Genomic DNA, 18,536 nt, shown 5'->3' with positions numbered 1-18,536 from the left:
GGTCCCCTTCTGGATAAATTCCCTTCTACACCCTCTTTGGTGGGTCCTTGTTTCCCCCAGGCAAAACCACTAGTGGAAAGGAGCTGGATGCAGAGGGACTAGACATCAGGAACAGGGAATGGCAGAGCTCTGGGGGTGGATTTCTGTCCCGGCTGTCCCTGGCCGGGAGCTTGCTGGAGGGATGGACGCCCCTCCTGGAAACCAGCACAGACATCTTCTGCCCCGTTGTGTTCCCTGCGTGCTCCCAAGGCAGCTGTAGATTTTTGTCCTCTCTTTCAAAGCCCAAATCCCATTACTTCCTCCTCAAAGCACTATCTCACAAACAGCTCACTGCTGGTGGTCAAGACAGGTCGTGCAGGTGGTGAACCATGGACGCAGACACCCATGGGTGCGAGAGCCGCCAGCTCAGCCCAACCTGTCCCCACGGGAGTTAGTGGGAACATCATGCCCTGACAAATCCCCTGGTCAGCTGGGAAAAGCCCTGACAAATAGCCAGCCGACAGCTTTGGGTGTTCAGGTGGAAACCCAGCAGCTTTGTGGTACAAAATTCCTGATTTCTTTGCCTTTAACTCTGGCAAATTCCTGCAGGATGTAGCTGCAGATTGGGGTAGACTAGTGTGTCCATCCATGCGTCACCCACTCGTGGGCACATCGCTGTTGTCCAGATTTCACCCTGGATCTGCACCCGCCAGGTCTTACTGGGGAGAAACCTCAGTTGACCGGTTCCTCCCTTCCTTGTGCTTTTGACCCAGAGGAGCCTTGCGAAGACAAAAGAGCCCCCCCAAAAAACCAAACCCTGTCCTCAGAGCGGCTGCAGTCCTGCTGGAGTGGGCAAGGGGATCTACAACATTACAGCTCCGTTTAGCACGTCTTGGGCTGGGCTGCTGATGGGGACACCAAACGCCCGGCTGGCCAGTGCCGGCGGTGGTACCCGGGGAAACGGCTCCCTTCGCTATTCCTGTAGGCACAGTGTTATCAGCAGCCGGCGTTCGCAGGGTTATTACGGGCAGATTAGCCCGCGACTGCCTAGCGGGGCTTTGATCTTTATGGCAAACCGAATGATAGCAAAGACTTATTATTTTATCTCCCTCGGCTTCCTCCCGCAGCGGGCAGGCAGGGCTCAGCCACAGCGGCAGCTTCTGCTCTAGCCCCAAACACCGCGAGCTGCGGGGCCCGCAGAGATGCTCAGCTTTGCAGTGAACACCGGGTCTGGTGGCATCAGCTCCATGACCTGCTGCAGGACCCGTCCCGCGCCCGCGGAGCCGGTGCCGTGCGAGACCCATCCGGCAGCGGGGCCCCGGTTCAGGGACACGTCGCTGTGACGAGGAGGCAACCGGGCAAGCGTGATCCGGCAGCAGGATCCCGCGAGCGGGCACCCGGCTCCTCCGCCTCGCGCTGCTCAAGCGCCGCTTGCAGCCCTGGCTTGCTCGCCGAGGGGCTCCCGCCGTGGAAAGAGGCATTTCACACAAAACCGTGGACAAAAGCTTGTGGCAGGGAGCTGGCAAGCAGCTGCGTGGGAGCAGAGCTCGGCAAAGGGCTTGGCGAAGGCCTCAGTGCTGCTGCCGGCTCCGCTGCCTTCCCGGCAGCCATGCGCAGTCTGTGGCTCCCTCTGCCGTGCCCGGCCCTCGCCTCGCCGAGCAGCTGTGCGTGTGTGTGCGTGTGTGTGTGTGTAAAAGTATATATAAGTGCGGCGCGGGCTGGCGAAGCCTTTGCTCGCTGCTGCTGCCACAGGGCGCACGGCCTGAGGGCACCGCAATTCGCCTCTTGCCTGGCTTTTTTTTTTTTTCCTAAGTCTCTTTCCAGGCAGCCGTCAGCGGGGCCTTGCCAGCTCTCCCGAATCACTCGGCTGCAGCAAACTTCCTTTCGGGCTTTTTTCAACCTATTCGGCTCTAATTTTCCATCCTGGGGACCCCCCCCCCCCCCCCCCAACCTTTTCATTCGCTATGGGTGCAACAAACATGAGTGTTGCAACCCAGCCGGCACCGCACGGCCACGGCAAGGCGTGGGAAGGAACTGGCATTGAGCTGGGGCTTCAGCAAAGCTTTTTTCAGCTTTCAAAAGGTTCCCTGAGGCCTGGGCAAGTGGGCAACCATTGCCCCAACCTTTGAGACAGGCCGAGAGGAGCTGGGGACCCACCGGCCGGCGTGCCGCAGCTGGAGGCCGGGATACAGGGGACAGGGAGCGGGTGACATGGATTTACCAGGGGAAATGGTGCACCCTTCTATGAGGAGCCGACTGCCTGGGCTCTGAGCAACCAAGAAACACCCCCCCCCCCCCTTTTTCTTTTTTTCCCTTTTTTTTTCTTTTTTAATTCCACAAGACTGGCCTTTTTTTTTTTTTTTTTTTTTTTTTTTTTTTTTTTAAGTGCCCATCCTCCAACCAGCTAGGAAGCGGGAAATAAAAAGGCAGCACACCCCAGTGTTACAAAACCTTGTATTAATCATCTCCCTTCACTTTCAATATAACGTTGATATGAAATATAGCCATGATTCCTAGTTACATGGGAGGAAATGAGTAATAAATACATTGTAGCAAGTTTAAATCACAAGGGTGTTTCACTGGTAACAACATTTGAAAACTGTACACTTGCAAAGACCAGCATCTCCAAACATTAGTGTTTCTTTATATCGGGAAGCTTTTACATGTAACAAACATGCTATTTCCATATATGACAAATTTAAAAAATATGCATTGCTTGGCAACATTAACTAGGCAAAAATATTTCTTTGTGCACTAACTCTGTACAGAAGGACCAGGACTAGAGGCATGCAGGTACAACGAAAGGCTGCCCGGAACCGGCATGCAACAGAAGAGAGGTCAAAGCTTTTTAAAGTAAGCTTACGATATGCATAAATACAGAAGGGTTATATATTAATAAGGGAGGAAGTATTCTGTTTAACATTATTAACATTCCTGTTTGTGGTTTTTTTTTTTTTTCTTCCTATTCCTCCCAGAGGAATACACATTCACCTTTAAGTAAAGATAAAGGAATACAAAAAATAAAACTCACTTTGCAAACTCTGATGACTTGTATAAAATCAACTTTAGTGTTCTCATAGCTGTGTGCAAATTATACCTCTGCAGGCTCGACTCTTCATCAGGCACATTCAGAAAGCCTAACGCGGCCACGCGCCCCGGCGGGGAGGACGGGGACGATGGCGGCAGCCCGCCGGCTCGCGCGCCGCTTCCCACCCGCTGCCCCGCGTCCCGCTGCACCAGTTGCAGGCCGTAAATCACAGTATCGGCTCGTCCTTCAGGGCTGTGAGCTGGCCAGGGCCGGACCCCGCGGGCGCCGGGGGGGGGTGTGTGTGTGTGTGGGGTGGGGGCTGGCCCCGCTGGCGACGCCTCAAAAGAAAAGCGGGTTTTCCTCAGCGTCGCGAGCGCGTCCCTGCCGCCGAGGGAAGGGGCAGCGCGGGCCCTCGCCGGGGATGTCGGAGGCTGTGCCGCCCTGCCGAGCCGAACTGGGCTGGGCAGAGCCAGGCTGAGCTGGGCTGAGCTGAGCCGAGCTGAGCCAGGCTGGGCTGAGCCAAGCTGAGCTGAGCAGAGCCAAGCCAGGCTGGGCTGAGCCGAGCCAAGCTGAGCTGAGTCGAGCCGAGCCAGGCTGAGCTGAGCTGAACTGAGCTGAGCCAGGCTGAGCTGAGCCGAACTGAGCTGAGCCGAACTGAGCTGAGCCAAGCTCAACGGAGCTGAGCCGAGCCGGGCTGAGCCGAGCCGGGCTGAGCTGAGCCGAGCTGAGCCGAGCTGAGCCGGGCCGAGCCGGGCTGAGCCGAGCCGGGCTGAGCCGGGCTGGGCTGAGCCGAGCCAACTTGAGCCCAGCTGACCTGAGTTGAGCTGAGCCGAGCCAAGCTGACCTGAGCCAGGCTGAGCCGAGCTCAGCTGAGCCAAGCTGGGCTGAGCCAGGCCGAGCCAGCCCAGCCAGGAGGGCCCGGCGCAGAGGCCCTGGGGCGCAGCCCACCGCCAGGCCCCCGCTCGGCCCCACCAGCCGCCCTCCGCTCGGCGCCGGGGCCGGCCACAGCCCGGGGGGGTCCGAGCCAGGGCCCCCCCATCCCCGGCGGCAGCGGCGGTGGCACGGGCGCAGCCAAGGACACTTGGGTAGGTGCCGGGGCCGGCGCCGGGGCGGGGGGTGACAGCACCAGTGAAACCTCGGGCGCGAGCACAGTGCAGCAACCGCCCGGCGCTGGAAGAACTTGCGAGGTGCCGAGGCCGCACGGCTTCAGTTAGCACGAGAGGGGGGGGAAAAAAAAAGAAAAAAAGAAAAAAAAAAGAAACGCATCTACGCGGTGACGTTATCCCCGCGCGGGAGCTGCCGGCACCGCAGCCGCGGCGGGGGAATGGGTAAATACAAAAAAGAAAGGCACTGCCGCTTTATTACTAAATATTCGACTTCACAGCCTCATTCATGCAACTGCTGCTTTGCTTTTTTTTTTATATAAATAATCTTTATTTTCCTGTAGGATTTGATTTTTTTTCTTTTTTTTTTCCTTTTTTAAATGGCGCTCTGCTACCTGCACTCAGCACAGGCCTCGGGCAGAGCCGGGAAGGACTTCCAAACGTAACCGAAGCCGCTTTTTAATTAAAAAACAAGAAACAGCAAACACAACCAAGTCGTTATTAACCTATACACTGTCAATGGAAAATAAGCTTTTTTTAAAAAAAAAAAAAGAAAAAGAGGAAAAAAACCTGAAGTGTTTGGTGGTTGTTAATAACAGACACCATCATGGTTACCAGCCACAGCGAGTTAATAAAGTCACATATCCAAAATCATATAGCCAACACTCAGCGAGCCGTCGTTTCGCTGTGCAGCGAAGGAATAACCGGGCGTTTCGGCGGTGCTGCGAGGGCTCAGCGCGGCCCCCGGTACCCCTCGTCCCCCCCGGCTTCGCCTCGGTCCCTGCGGCCCCCCGCCGCCGTCTCAACGTGCTCCGGCTGCCCTCGCTGCAAAGGAAGGGGGTTTTGGGGGTGTTTTTTTTTTTGGATGCTGCCGCAAAGTGCAGTGAAAGACGGGAATTTCAGGGATATTTTGCAAAGGCGGCGGCCGGGCCCGGGCACCCCCCGATCGGCCACGCGCCCCCGAAACACATCCAGAGCCGGGCTTCGCCCCGGTGCCCCGCCACCCTCCCCCTGCCTCTTTTTTCCTTTTATTTCCATTTTTTCCTCTTTCGTCCCCCCCCCAAGCCAGCATGGATGTAATAAACGACAACACAAATTCCGAGTCTAATGATATGTTCACAAGGACAAGCTACACAGCCACAAAATTAAAACAGGAGAGAGCGCGGGCGGGCGGGCGGGCGGGCGCCATCCCCCAGGCACCCCCCTGCTCGCCGGCCCCGCGCCGCCGCTCCCGGCCAGCCTCGCCGCCGCCTCCTAGATCGTCGAGGTTCGGTCGACACCATCTGCAAAGGGGGAACGGAGAGTTAGGAGCGTTTTGGCAGCCGTTCGGGGAGCGGAGGGAGTTCCCAGGCGGACACCGGGCGCGGAGGCAGCCGCCGGCTCGCGGCTCCTGGCCGAGCAACGCCGGCCTGCAACCCGGGGAAGGTCTTCTCCTCCGGGATCATCCTGCCCAGGGAGGCAGGAAATTTTCCTCCTGCTCAGGATCATGGCAGGAAAGAGCCCAGAGCCGTTTCTGCCCGCGAGTGCGGATGCTCCTGCACCGTCTCCACGCAGCCCGCAGCCGCACGGGCCAAGCTGCTCCAAGCAGCCCCTCGCCTCTGCCGCAGCGGCCCCGGTGCCGCCCCGATCCTCACGGCCGCCTCCGTCCTCGGGCTCAGCCCTTGGCGCTTCGAGACCGAAAACAAACAGGTTGGTTACTCTTTTTTTCTTTCCAAGGTTTATTTCGTTTTTCGGCGCTAGGTATAGCACGACCGGCTTCGAGAAGCTCGGGATGGGGGGATGCGACCTGGAAAAACCACCTCGGAGGAGCAGAGCCCTGCGGAGGAGCCGCGCGGCGAGGCCAGGCCGGCCGGGGCTGCGGTGACCCGGCCTCACGGCCACACGCTGTCCCAGGTTTTGGGACAGGGGCAGGCGCCGGGGGGGTGGGCCGCGTCCGCGCGGCCGCGCCGGAGGAGCCCGAGGAGGAGGGAGTGCTCACCGCTGAGCGCGTGCTCCGTCATGCTCAGGCACAGGGACTCCAGCCTGTTGTTGATGTCGGGTTCGGTCACCGGCACCGGGAACTCTGCAAGGAGAGACATCGCGCGTCAGGGCAGCCGGGCCTCATCCTGCTCCTCCGTGCGACGGCCTGCGCTCGCCGTCCCCGTGCGAAGTGCACTGCTGAACCTAAACAGCACTTTGGGTCCAAACGCAATCACCTCGGGCAAGACAAGTTTGTAAAAACAGAGCTATATGTGCAAGCGTAAGCGCTGCCGGCGGGCAGGAGGGGCTGCGGATTGAAGGCCTGGAGAAATTCAGGCTCCGATCTGACAGCGATGCAGAACTGCTGCTTTTCAGCGCTATCCGGGAGGCAGCTCGGAAATCAACCCCCGCCTGGAGCGCGACACCGAACCCACGCACGTCCCGCTTCTCCCCGGCGCTCCGTCTCAGCCCCTTGGCGGAGGTCGCCTCAAGTCAGCAGAGCGATACGAAGTCAAAAAGCCCTCAGTATTTCCTTAAATACCTCTGGCGTGGTAACTGATACGCATCCCTGCTTCAGGTGGTATTTCAGTCCATGGGACAAACCAGTTTTGGTACTAGTTTTAAATAGCACACACGTGGGAAGCCAAAGCCTGTCCTCAGCTCTGTCCAACCCCCTGAGCTGCACAGAAGAACCTCAGGCAAGAAACTGCCACTGTGTTCAGCGCTCTGAGAGGTTTTGCCTCGTTGTTTGGGGTCTACCTCTAACTCGACCCTCAAGGGAGACCAGCCCGGAGCTCCCCTGAGCTAGCAAGGTCGGGGTCCCCCGTGCCACGTCCCTGATGAGGGCGTGAGGCAGGAGGACTTGCTGCTTCTCCAGGCCGAGACTCAGCCTGTGGGTAATATTTGCACTAGTGATTTAGTGGACAGGCATCTAAAATATACCTTAAAAAGATCAGAATTTCAGAAAGCAGCTATGCAGGCAGCTGCTGTCACCGACGCATGACAACTTGTATTTGCCGCAGACTCGCAGGAGCATGGGACGAGGTCCAGGAGCTGCTCGGTTCGCTGCCACGCTGCTCAGGGCTACAAAGTCTGCGCCGAGCGCCCAGCTCCAGGACCGGCAGCAGCAAAGCTAAGCTGGCTGTGGAGGGCTTGTCCCTGCCGGCAGCACGGCTCCGCGAACCTTCAGAGAGGGTCAAGAGTAGTCTTAGGGCTCCTTGGGGCATAAATGAGGTAGAAACAAGTTTCTGGGTGGTTTTTTGGACCCAGGCACCGGCACCTAAACTCTGCCTCAAGTGCCGCGTGCTTTACCTGTTGGGTAGCCCTGTCTACTCCCGGTGAGCGTTAAAGGATTCATTCATTCGTGTTTACAAAGTCTTTGGTGATCCACAAATCAAAGTGGTTTGAGTGCTCAGCATCATATTATTACTTATTTTCCTTGCGACTTTGTCCGTACCTTCGGCGATGCTGCTCTGCAACCCCTCTACACCCTCACTCACTGCAGATTAACATGCAAAACTATTTATTCTCCTTCAGTGCTTGCAGAAATGTATCCTTGCACTGGTGTTTAATCAATACCCAAGAACAGACGCTGTTCTTGCATCAAGACATTTGCCACCTAAATTAGACAGTTAAAACACTGCAGACATGTAATATACATGGAGTGAGGGCAACTGCCAAGCTGAAACCTGGTGGTAGCTTACGAATGAGATTTAGTTTAGTAAATCCCTGTCCCCCAATACAAATAATTGCAATAAGCACCTAGTGAGAAAAGCCATGTTCAAAAGGCTAATGAAGTGTTAGACAGAGAAAAAAAGCATAAACATCCCCACGTGGAGGAAGGTCACTCTGCAGGATCTAGGTTCAGCCAGAAACTCCCCCAAATCATAGGATGCTCCAACATATGGGAGCATTTTTCAGGTGCTAGGCACATAAACAGGAAGCATCAATATGGCAACATTTACCTTAATACGCATTACAAAAAGATTTTCCCTCCAACGCATGAAGTCACTTCCTCCACACCGGGTCTTCCAGTCCGTGCACAAACAAAAAAGGTGATCGAAGAGCGACAACGTTCCCCGTGTAATATAAAGCCTCTCAGAAGGAAGCTATGTAAGGCACTAGCACAGTCCAAATGTTATATATAGGGTCAAAATCCCTCCAGTGACGTCTCCAGTTTAATCAATCCAGTAATCTGACTAGCGTCAAAAATATCTCGGTCAGATTGCGACAGACCGAGCTTGCATAGTCTGGCGTGCGGCCAGCCCAGCGCTGCTCACGCCTGCAATGCACGGTTTAAAAAAAGAAAGCTTTGCTATAAGCGTGCGGGAACGTATTGTGACAGCTCCGGCGGAGCACTTGCGGCAGGGCTTGCCGGCACGGCTATTTTAACGCGATGCATGCTCGTACCTCAGCGGTGTGGATAAGCTAAAGGCAGATAAGGGGTCGCGTCCTACCTGGCTGCTGAAACATCAGCATGGTCTGTGGGGAGGTGTGAACCGGCAGCGAGCGCGTCCTCTGCACTGAGCTGTGGGTCCGGCTGGGCATGCTGTTGCTGCCGCCAGGGTTGGCAAACCAGAGGTTCTGCACAGGGACGAGCACACGGCGCTGTCAGACGAGCAGCAGCGATGGCAGGTGCCGGGGTCACCCCCTTCCCCGCCGCCCCGGCCCCGGGCGCTCACTCCGTCGCCCTCCCGGCTTCCCCAGGTGTTTCCAGACCCCCCTGCCCGCTCTCCCGGTCCCTTCTCCGTACCCCTCCGCACCGCGGAGAGCAAAACCAGGAAAGGCCTGCAAACTGCTCTCACTGCTTTGGCTTAAAATAAATAAAGAAATAAAAGGGTCCGGCCTAGTCCGTCAAGATGAAAATGGGAGAAACTTGTTTCAACCTAATCCTAGCAAAGGGGCGATTCCCTCCCTGCTGCGACGGCAGATATCCCCGCCACGGGAAAACACCTGCATTGCAGCAACCACCTGCAGCCGCGGTCTTAATGCCGCCGGGGAGCTGCGAGGGGTCTCCTGGGCTCCTCGTTGTCCCGGCAGAACCTGCTTCCCCGCGGTCCGAGCGGAAACCCCGGGGGGGCCGGAGGCGCCGTGGACGCAAACCAACCTGTCTGCCTTGCTTGAGGATGGCGGGGTTGGCGGCGGCACTGCGCTGGGCCGTGCCCAGCAGCCCGCTGGGCCCCAGCAGCCCCAGCCTGGCCGTGGGGAGGTTGCGGGAGGGGATCTGGAATTGCCGGGGGTTTCGTCTGCCCATTCCTGCACCTGCAGATCCAGCTGTCGGCAAGGAGTTCGACTGGCCAAAGCCTCGGCTGCGGAGAAGGGAGAGAGAGGGAAACATCGTGCGTGAGAAAGCGGCCCCCGCGGAGCGATGCTCGGGCTGCCGAGGCGGAGGCCGGGCTCGGCATGGCCAGGGCAAGCTGCAGGCTCAGCTCGCTCAAATCAACAGCAAAACTTCCCGAGGGTCCCTTCACGCTGCGTGCACAGCAGTGCCCTACCGATGCTCGCCACAAGATGGACCATATTTGCAAGTGCCGGAGCCTTCCCGGCACGTCCGGGCGCCTCCGCGCTTCCCGCAGCCACGGAAAAGGGTGGACGGGACCCCGGCTCGACGTGCTTTTACCCCAGCCCTCCCGCCCCGCTGAGGATGCGCCTTCATCCTCCCCCGCGTGCACTGGGAAAGGGCGGCAGAGGTCTGGGCACACAGCAGCAGCCCCCATCTCCTTCCCTTCTGCGAGTTCATTCGCCTTAAAGCGTCTTCCTCCCTTTCCAGAAAGCTCATTGCCACCAAACTTGTACGCAGAGTCCTCTCCGAGGCGTCTCAGCTTCCGTCAGATTAGGGGACGCGGTGGCAGAGGGATTTCTGCTCCCCTTGGAGCTCGGTGACGCTGGAGCGCAGTCCCTGTACCCCAGCGCTGCGAGGGCAACCCCGGTCACCGGGCCGCGGCCCTGCCAGCAGACCATTTCTGCCTGCAATGAGGACCAGGCCTTCACCTTCTACCTCTTCCTACACATTCCTGCTGTGTAACAGGGTATCGCATTTAAAAACAAACACACGGGGGAGCGACGCACACGCAACCACATAATCCCAGAAAACAAGTACGTTTGTGGCGCGGGTCTCCTCGCCGTGCAAAGCCGTCCCTATGTCCCTGCCCGATTGGTGTGCGCGAGGCACAGAGAGCTGGGCAGCAGGGCTGCAGCGCCGTTATCAGGGTTAAACACAGTGAACGACAGAAACGTACGGCTACTATTGCTCTTACGGTTGCTGTTTCACCCTGCCCTTCTCCAGCATTTAATCACTGTCGCAGATGTTTCAGCTCACCTTCCCCTTAGCCCTAATCTCTCCAGCGTGCGCAGGCTATTGCAAACACGCTTCAGAAGACACTAACGTTCTGGGTTCCCAAAACAGGATGAATTTACTAGGCAGAAATACAGCGAAGTTTCTTTAAACCTCGTCCAAAAAATGGTCTCGCCGTTAAAGCCTCAGAGCGCTACGAGAAAAGCAGAACCGGCCATGTGGCCGCCTCGGTCTGCAGCTTCCCGGGAGCGGGGAGGGCCGAAGAAACGCGGAGCAGCACCGCGACCGAGCAAGCTCCGTGCAGCTACGTGGTGCGGCGCTGGGCTGAGCCCACCCGGGGCTCCGAGCCCCGAAGCCCTGCCGAAACACCCCAGACCTCCCCGCAGGCACCACGAGCCGCAGGACTGGCGCAGCTCATTGCACGGGTATCCCCGTTTCCCCAGCTAGCGGAGAGCCGCCGTTCCTCCAGGCTAAGGCTCGGTGCCAGGCGCCTTTGGTGCGGTGCTTCACGCCCCGACGCTTCCAGTTACCACGTCCACCTGCGACGAGCTTTCCCCATCCCCGGGGTCACTTCAGGGCGAGCGGGATGCAGCGAGTTCCCGCTCAGCTCGTCGCTGCCTCATCGCTCTCAGCCCGTCCCAGCGGCAAAGCGAAGCAAGTCGGCTCAACCCACCGTGGCTGGTGCCTCCTCTGCACCGGTGCGCGCAGCACCCTGCTCTGCTGGGGGCAAAAGATGCCTCCTTGAGCTGCACCAGCCTAAGAGCCGGCCCGGGGGTAGCTGGTCACCCCACTTGCCAAAAGCGGGTGTGGAAACTCGAGAGCATCTGGGCGGCTCTGGGGAAAGGATGGAGACCACGGCAAGCCAGCAGATCCAACGCGTGTCCGGGATCGGCCCGGGCGCACGGCCGAAACACTGCACTGGTGAGCAACCCAAGCGAACGGGTCTGTCGGAAACCCTCGGCTCTTGTCACTTCTCTCTCTTCTCCTTCAGAGAACTTTGCTAGTATTTTCGTTTCCAAAATACTTAATTTCATTTCATGGGGGAAAATTCCAGCTCTGCATTCATTGTTTTTACCTTGCTTTTGAATTTAATTCCTTACTTTCCCAACACTCCCAGTGATTTCCAGAATACTTTTTGAGAGAAAAAATCAAAGAGAAAAAACAACCTGCACAAGATTGCAACAAAATATACTGATCAGAATGAAACAAACGGCTGAAGTTATCGTTTAAACTGACTAAAAAATACCTGCTCTTGAAATAATCCAAACGCTTTCCAGGATCATTTGAAATCCAGCATTATCTTGGAGGTGAGTAAACACGGTGTTCGTACCACATCCCTACCAAAGGTTTTCTGACTACAGTCCCCAAGTCTCTGCACCTTGCGTAGACTTCCAATCTTTTTGCCAATCGACTGCACTTTGGTGAAACTCCGGCACTGACCTAATTAACAACGGAGGCCGCAGCTGGAAGGGAAGCAGCAGACAGGACACGGTCGAGCTGTCAAGGGACGTGGGCAGCTCGCACAGCTGGGCAGTGCCGTACACCGGGGAGACGTTCAGAGCCGGGAACAGCATGGAAATTGGTGCTGCAGGGGCTGACCGTGCATGAAAGCAAACTCACTGCTATTTTCCCCTCTTAGCAAAGGTCTGCTTCTATTTCTGAAGCTTTCCAACCGCTCCTCTCGCTCAGTTTCCCTGTGAGCGAGCCGCACATCTGTAAAATGGGTATAATTGTGCTTTCCTCCTGCTTCTGGCCTGATCTGAGCTGTAAGATGTCTGGGACCGAGTACAGAGTAATGCCGGGGTGGCTCCCGCCGTGAACACGGACCAGCAGCGCGACGGCACCGCTACCCGAAACGCAGCACCGAAACGAGAGCGGGAGACAGGGCTGGCCCTGCCTGCGGAGAGCACCCGCGCCTGGGCGCTCCCGGGCGACCGCCTCTCCCCCTCCGCGAGCCGAAATCCCACGTACCTCCTCTGCTGCCGGTAGCCTGACAGCTCCAGGAGGGATTTCCGAGGGAAAGACCTAAAGAGTTTTTGCACCTGCTGTTTCCATGACAACAGTCTTTTCTTCTGTATCTCTGTAAACGCCTGCCCGAAAAGGAGAAAAACAGAAAACATGAATATTTTCTCGACGAAGCGAGTAAGGATGTGTATACATGCACGTGTGCGTATAAAGAAAAACAAGCTAGCAATTCACCCATGCCCAGAGCAGGCAGCAGTGTGAGCCGAGCCCCGGACTCCCACGTTTCCCCCCGCGCCGCTGTCTCGAGGAATTACCCATCTCGGGCTGAGGAAACCAGTCCCGAGCAGCTCGCACCGTGTCCCCGTCCCGAGCAGCAGCCCGGGTCGGCTCCCCGGAGCGCTGCCGGGAGGTGCCGATGGGCTTGTCGCCTGGCCACAGCTCTGGAAAATATCGCTGGGGTTGGAAAACGTGGGGATTTGGAACGCAGAGCTCCTCCCCGGTGTCCTGCATCCCGGCTTCCTCATCCCGCCTAGCTCCGCAGCCCAGGGCCGGGCGCGGGGGACCTCGGCTCTGCTCCTGGCCCTGACACCCTTCGCCGGAGGAGACCGCGGTGAGGGTCCCACCACCGCCCAGGCTCTCCACGGGGAAGGTCACACCAGCACAGGGCGCAGACCTCCTCCTGCAATGCGTGGGACCTACGGGCTGGCGGGGGTATCCGCCTTGCTGCTGCCCGCCACGCGCCCACCGCCGCCAGCTTTAGACACCCGGCCTCTCTGCGCTGCCGACGGAGAAGCCGAGGTCTCCAGAGCACAACTCCGAGGCTAACTACTGCCTGCCGCGGTGCTCCGTGTCACCTCCGGAGGAAACGCTCTCCTTGAAGGGGTTACGGAGGAGCCGATGGAGGGGGTGGCTCCAGCGCAAGCCCCGCACGGCTGCCCGGAAAGCCCAGGCACAGCGTGACGCTCTGGCTGGTGGATTCACCACCGTCTGCGTAAAGCATCAAGGAGACCCATATCCACGGGCCTGCATCCTGCTCTTCTCATCCGTATTTCTAGAAAACAAATGCAGGGAAAAGAGAGCCAGAGGCTCCCTCTCTCCGCCGGGGAGCTGCCGTTCCACTTTGACCATTTCTGCAAAACGCTAGCAAGCGTGCTGCCCCACGGACACCGCAGCGGCAGTCCTCCGGGCCCGTGTGGGGCTAGGCAAGGCATGAAGTCCAGCTGCAAAAAAGGGGTTTAACCTCTCCTAATGGGAGGTGCGGAAAGCCCTGATCAGCCTCGCCAGGGAGCCTGCGCAGCCTCCGTCACCGGAGGTTTTTGGGAGCAGCCTGGGCCTGGCTGATCCGCCCTGGGGAACGTCGCCCGGAAAACGGGAGCGTGGCACGCGTCCCAGCCGCGACGACGTCTGAAAGGCCACGCTCTAATAAAAGCCGCATCGGCCCAGGCAGTCACTGCTGTGCTGTGATGGATGGAGGTGACCAGGAGCACAGGTCAAAAACCCAGACCAAGCGGTAGGGTTTTGCCCAGCATCCAACCCTTTCAACTCAATCCAAGACTGCTTGTGAGCATGTGCTCAGGGCCCTGGAGAGATCTGCTGATCAAATCAAGGCTCTGCACAAATGCAGAGGCCTGCAAAGAGCTTTATTTCCTAGGCACCAACTTCATCTGCAGGCGAAAGGGGCTGGGAACTGCCTCCCTCCTCTTCCACTTGGCACGCTGCACATTTTGGGGTTTGCAGCCACTAAATTGCTCCCAGTCCTCTCAAGACAAGATTTCTTTTTGTGCTTTGACAGTGTATTTTTTTTAATAAACAAATAACCGAGAAGCATTTCAAGCTTGCAGCGCTGGTGAGACGCTTTGCAAGCTTCCCCTGAGCCTGGACATACGGCCGGGCAACGTGAAGCAGCTTGTACGACCAGGTGCAGCCGGCACGGCACAAACGCCGCAGGACCCGGGAGACGGGGCTATCCCTGCCCGTCGGAGGGCAGGACCGCGCTGAGACCTGCGGCACACCGAGCACGGAGCAGGGCTCCGTCCCCCCGCACGACAATACAGCAAATGCAGACCGGCCAGGCAGCGGTTATCCGAAACAGATGCGCAAAAACGCAAGTTGCAAAATCGCAGAACATGTGCTGCGAAACGGAGCCTAGAAACGCCAAGCGATCGGTCGGGCTGTCTGATAGGAACCACATGCACATTCGTCCCGGGATTTTCTCCCACCCAGCTGCTGATCAGACTGTCACGAGCGAGATGAATTCCCCCGCTCCAGGCCGTTGCAATTAGGCAAGCACAGGGGGAGCAACGTTTCTGGGCACCACATTGGACTTACAGCCCGCTCCAGCCCTCTTCTCTCCGAATTACTATTAATACCCCCCAAAATGTTTGTGTTAGAAACCCAAATGTTTACATAAACAGACACTTTGGAAACAGTCTCTAAGTGAGGAGAACAACGGTTTTACAAGATCTGTTACGACTCACCTCATGAATTAGACATTTGTCTATGAGCTGTAAATAGGAACTTATATTCTCTTCATCGGGTCTGGAAACTAAAAGTTGTGTACATACTGGAAAAAAAGAGAAGAAAAAATAAACAGAAATGTAGATACGGAGCTGAGATCAGGGCTTTGCGGTTTTTAAAGAATGTTTCGGACATCCTATTTCACTTATCTGATAGATGTTCTCATCAATGGGTCATTTGTCTAGGAAAAACACCCTGCCCTGATTCCTGCCATGCCTTTCTATATTTAGGGCCAGATTTTCTTCTCGGTTACGCTGGTGTAAATCCAGAGTAACACCATTTAAGTCATCAAAATTAGACACGAGCAAATCAGGAGCGCACAACCTTGCCCCCCTTTCCCTCTCCCTGTTGTAATGTGCAGAAGGCGCTGTCAGCACAAGACCGCGCTCGAAGATCTATTGCTCCAGCGGCCAAAATTTGCCCCTGCTGAAAATGGATTCCCGCAGCTATCGATGACAGCAGGGTTTTAGCCTCTTTTTGAATCAATGCCATGAAAGCAAGTGCAAATGAATTCATAGAGGAAGGCCAGGAGTGAGTCTCCTGCTCTCATAGGGGCGGCGTGAGCTGCAGAAAGCTCCCCTCCCTTGCCGGGCAGGATCGCCTCCGACGCGAGCTCTCCCGCTCCGCTGCACGGACACGTCTCGCAGGGGTGGCCCAGGACAGCAGCTCGCTGTGACGAGACCTGGGCCGTTCCCACAGCTTCCCGCGTTACGGAGGCATTCGTCGTGGGCTCACAGACAGAAGTGAACCCATCTGCGGGTTTAGAAGGGGGCCGCAAACCTGTGCTTGTCTGTGCATGCAGTCAGCTAGCTGGTGAGAAATTTTACACCGAATTTTGATAGAGAAAACATCTTTTTCATACAGTTTTATATAGAAAACAACTTTTATATAGAAAACGCTTTGCAGAAAGGGTCTGAAATTGGGTCAGGACTGACATCTCCGCATGGCATTCTGACAAGTTTCCTTCTGTCCCAGGTCTCCCATCCAGCCTGCGGATGACGGTCTCCCCTCCTCTCTTCACTAAGGAGATGTCCCTCCATGCAAAAAGCATCTACACCTCAGATCCCACCCAGCAGAGTTAGGACATGCCCAAACTAGCCCAAAATTGCCAGCACCACCCTGTATACAGCATGTGAAAGTAGCCCCTACCTCCACATTCCTCTTGTTCACCTCCCAGAGGGCACACGACACCACGACAGTGGCTTAAGCCTGATGCAAAGCATTGCAACAGCACCCTACAACACGCAGGGGACAGCAGCAGGACATTTTGGATGTCTTGCATCTGAACTGGGGCTTAAAAGGGGCCTCGGACCCACGTGATTTGTGCTCAGGATGGCTCACGTGCAGCCCCCTCGATAGCGCTTCCTCCATGCAAGAAGAGTGAGTTCAGGGCTGTCTGCCCCTCCTCAGGCCAAGAAGCCCATGGAGACCCAGTGAAGCACTAAGCCACCCGGGCACCTCTGCTGCGAGGCCAGCGAAGCTCCTTCCCCACCTCTATGCTGAAGATTAGAAAAAGCCTCAGTCCACCCTCAACTTTTCCATTACTGGAAGGCCAAGCCCCAGGTCTCCCTCTTTTTGGCAGGACCATGCACAGAAGCAACTGCTCTACATGTGAATTCCTTCAAACCCAACCACTGGGCTATCAAAAGACTCAAGGAAGTTCGGCAGCTCCTAACAGATAACAGGCAGGCAGAGATACTGGCTGTCATTCAATGCAAGCTCTTCTAGAGGTCTTTAGCCTTGCCTTCCAGCCCCTCAGTGCTCCAGGCCAAAGCAGAGCTGTTAAAAAGCAGAGCGGCGTGACAGCAGCATTTAAAAGCCCTGCTCCAACCCTGCCTTCCCGTGTGCCCACTGTCCCGGCTCCGCGGCACGCTGGAGGAAGGCGCAGAGCTGCAGCGCTCAGGACCGCCAAGCAGCTGTAACACACGGACACATTAGTGCTAGCGTCTGCCCGGGCAAATGGGTGACAGTGCAACAAGGTCCTTCATGTGAACCCTCTGCTCACATGAGTCACTAGGATTCATGGGTCTGGGTGGCCCGTGCAGAGGCCTCGCAGGGCTGAGTCATCTCCGTCGGAGCGAACCAAAGCAGCTGGACTCACACGACAAGCCCGCAGATGCTGCAGCGGACCCATGCTGCGAGCACATCTGTGGATCGGCAGGATGTCTGCAGGGCTCCCCGTTGAGCGGGGAGGGAGAGGAGAGCATGCCAGTGCGTGTGCCATTGCCTGCCCTCTGACTGCCCCTTGCGGAAATCACTGCCCACCTCTCTGGGCATGGTCTTACCTCTTGAGGGGTTTGCATAGCACGATGGGGCCTCAGATAATACCACCGTTACGACTGTGGCTTGCACGGGCACATGGAAAAGCTGCTGCTGGTGCTGCCACCAAACACACCCTGCTCTGAACCAGTTATTCCTAGCGAGGACACCAATAAAAAGTCACAGCCGCTCACCTTTCCCCATCACTCTTGTGAACTGTCCAGGCAGATCGCCTTCGGGCAAAGGGCCCCCCCCAGACTCGCCCTCACATCCTGGCAAGTGGTGCTGTTGCATCCCCCCGGCAGCAGAGTCCTTGCAGTCAGACCCTTGGCTGTCTGAGCCGATGAGGGAAGGGGGGTGATGCGAGTCCGGGTCCCGGCTGTGCTCGTCCGCATTCGAGTTTTGGGAACAGTAAGCTTTGATGGGGGTGAGGATCATTTGGTGTAGCTCCTGCAGCGGGACACGCAAGTTGCCACCTTCCAGGATGTCCTGCAGATTCAAGTCAACAGAAGAGGATTTGTAGTGATGCCTTTGCAGTAACAACAGAACATCAGCTGTGAACCAGGCCAGCACTACTGATCCTCAGAAACAGTCTCCAGGGGAGCCAACTGCCTCATCCTGCTCCAGGACTCTGTTGCAGTCCATACTCAATAATCGTGTTTAATTCACTGAGTCTTTTGCTTAGATCATGGGGTGAAAACTGGAGCCTCAAGTGTGAAGCCCCTGCAGTCACTGCACCTGACTCTCAATGGACATGTTCAGATCTGAATTCCCAGAGACAACCAAGCCCTGTAAACCAGCGGGACCCAAGACCAGGGACAGTCCAGTTTCAAAGTTTCCAAGCTTCCACCAGAAGGATAGAAACTCCATGGGAGCAACGGATGCAGTGAGATTTCAAAGCCCTAACCAGCAATCTCTTGCTCCTTCCCCTGCAATCCCGTAATGACTTTTCAGCCCTTTCTAATTTGAACTATGCTTTCTAATATGGACTTGATTCCAGCTTCCAGCACTGTCTTTGAGCCTGACCCTCCAAAACTGCTTTGCCCCAAAGTGCTTGCAAAAATATCGCTATGCCCTGGGACCACCATCGCAGAGCCCTGGGACATGCCAGTACAAGGCAAGGTCGTCAAAGGGGAGACACAAGAATGTGGACAATGTTCACCAGCAGTGAAAAATAAAGGTTTGGCTGTAATGGGTTCTGCAAATTCATTTTCTCAAAGTGCAAACAGTATTAGATGGGAACAGGTGACTCGTGATACCCCGCAGCTCCTTCAAAAGGTTGGGATCCTGGAGTTCAGACCTACCAGCTTAAAGTACATCACAGCAATTTAGGCTGAAGCCAGAAAAGGTCCCATGTTTTTGGCCAGCTGGACAACACCTGAGAACAAGAGGGAGCAGGCAGACTTTGCATCCCTGAGAGGATGACCAAGAA

The 18,536-nt window shown here is 56.6% G+C and overlaps 1 protein-coding gene across 4 annotated transcripts in view; it reads right to left on the bottom strand.

Moving 5' to 3' along the window:
• Nucleotides 1–2,419: 2,419 nt before the first annotated feature.
• The window catches only part of SAMD4A (sterile alpha motif domain containing 4A), a 119,085-nt gene continuing 102,968 nt past the window's right edge, over nt 2,420–18,536 (bottom strand). For 2 of the 4 annotated variants that reach the window (XM_064511853.1, XM_064511855.1), the window contains 7 exons: nt 17,299–17,593; nt 14,806–14,891; nt 12,335–12,453; nt 9,176–9,377; nt 8,526–8,652; nt 6,089–6,172; nt 2,420–5,393 (listed from right to left, as the gene is read on the bottom strand). In XM_064511853.1, coding sequence (XP_064367923.1) covers nt 5,365–5,393; nt 6,089–6,172; nt 8,526–8,652; nt 9,176–9,377; nt 12,335–12,453; nt 14,806–14,891; nt 17,299–17,593 — 942 coding nt within the window. In that variant the 3' untranslated portion in view covers nt 2,420–5,364. The other 2 variants (XM_064511854.1, XM_064511852.1) reach the window with 1 other exon arrangement.

This window comes from Dromaius novaehollandiae, chromosome 5, assembly GCF_036370855.1.
Source record: "Dromaius novaehollandiae isolate bDroNov1 chromosome 5, bDroNov1.hap1, whole genome shotgun sequence".
NCBI lineage: Eukaryota > Metazoa > Chordata > Aves > Casuariiformes > Dromaiidae > Dromaius > Dromaius novaehollandiae.
Note: the sequence above shows the minus strand (reverse complement) of the source record. Positions and strands in the feature narration are given on the sequence as shown.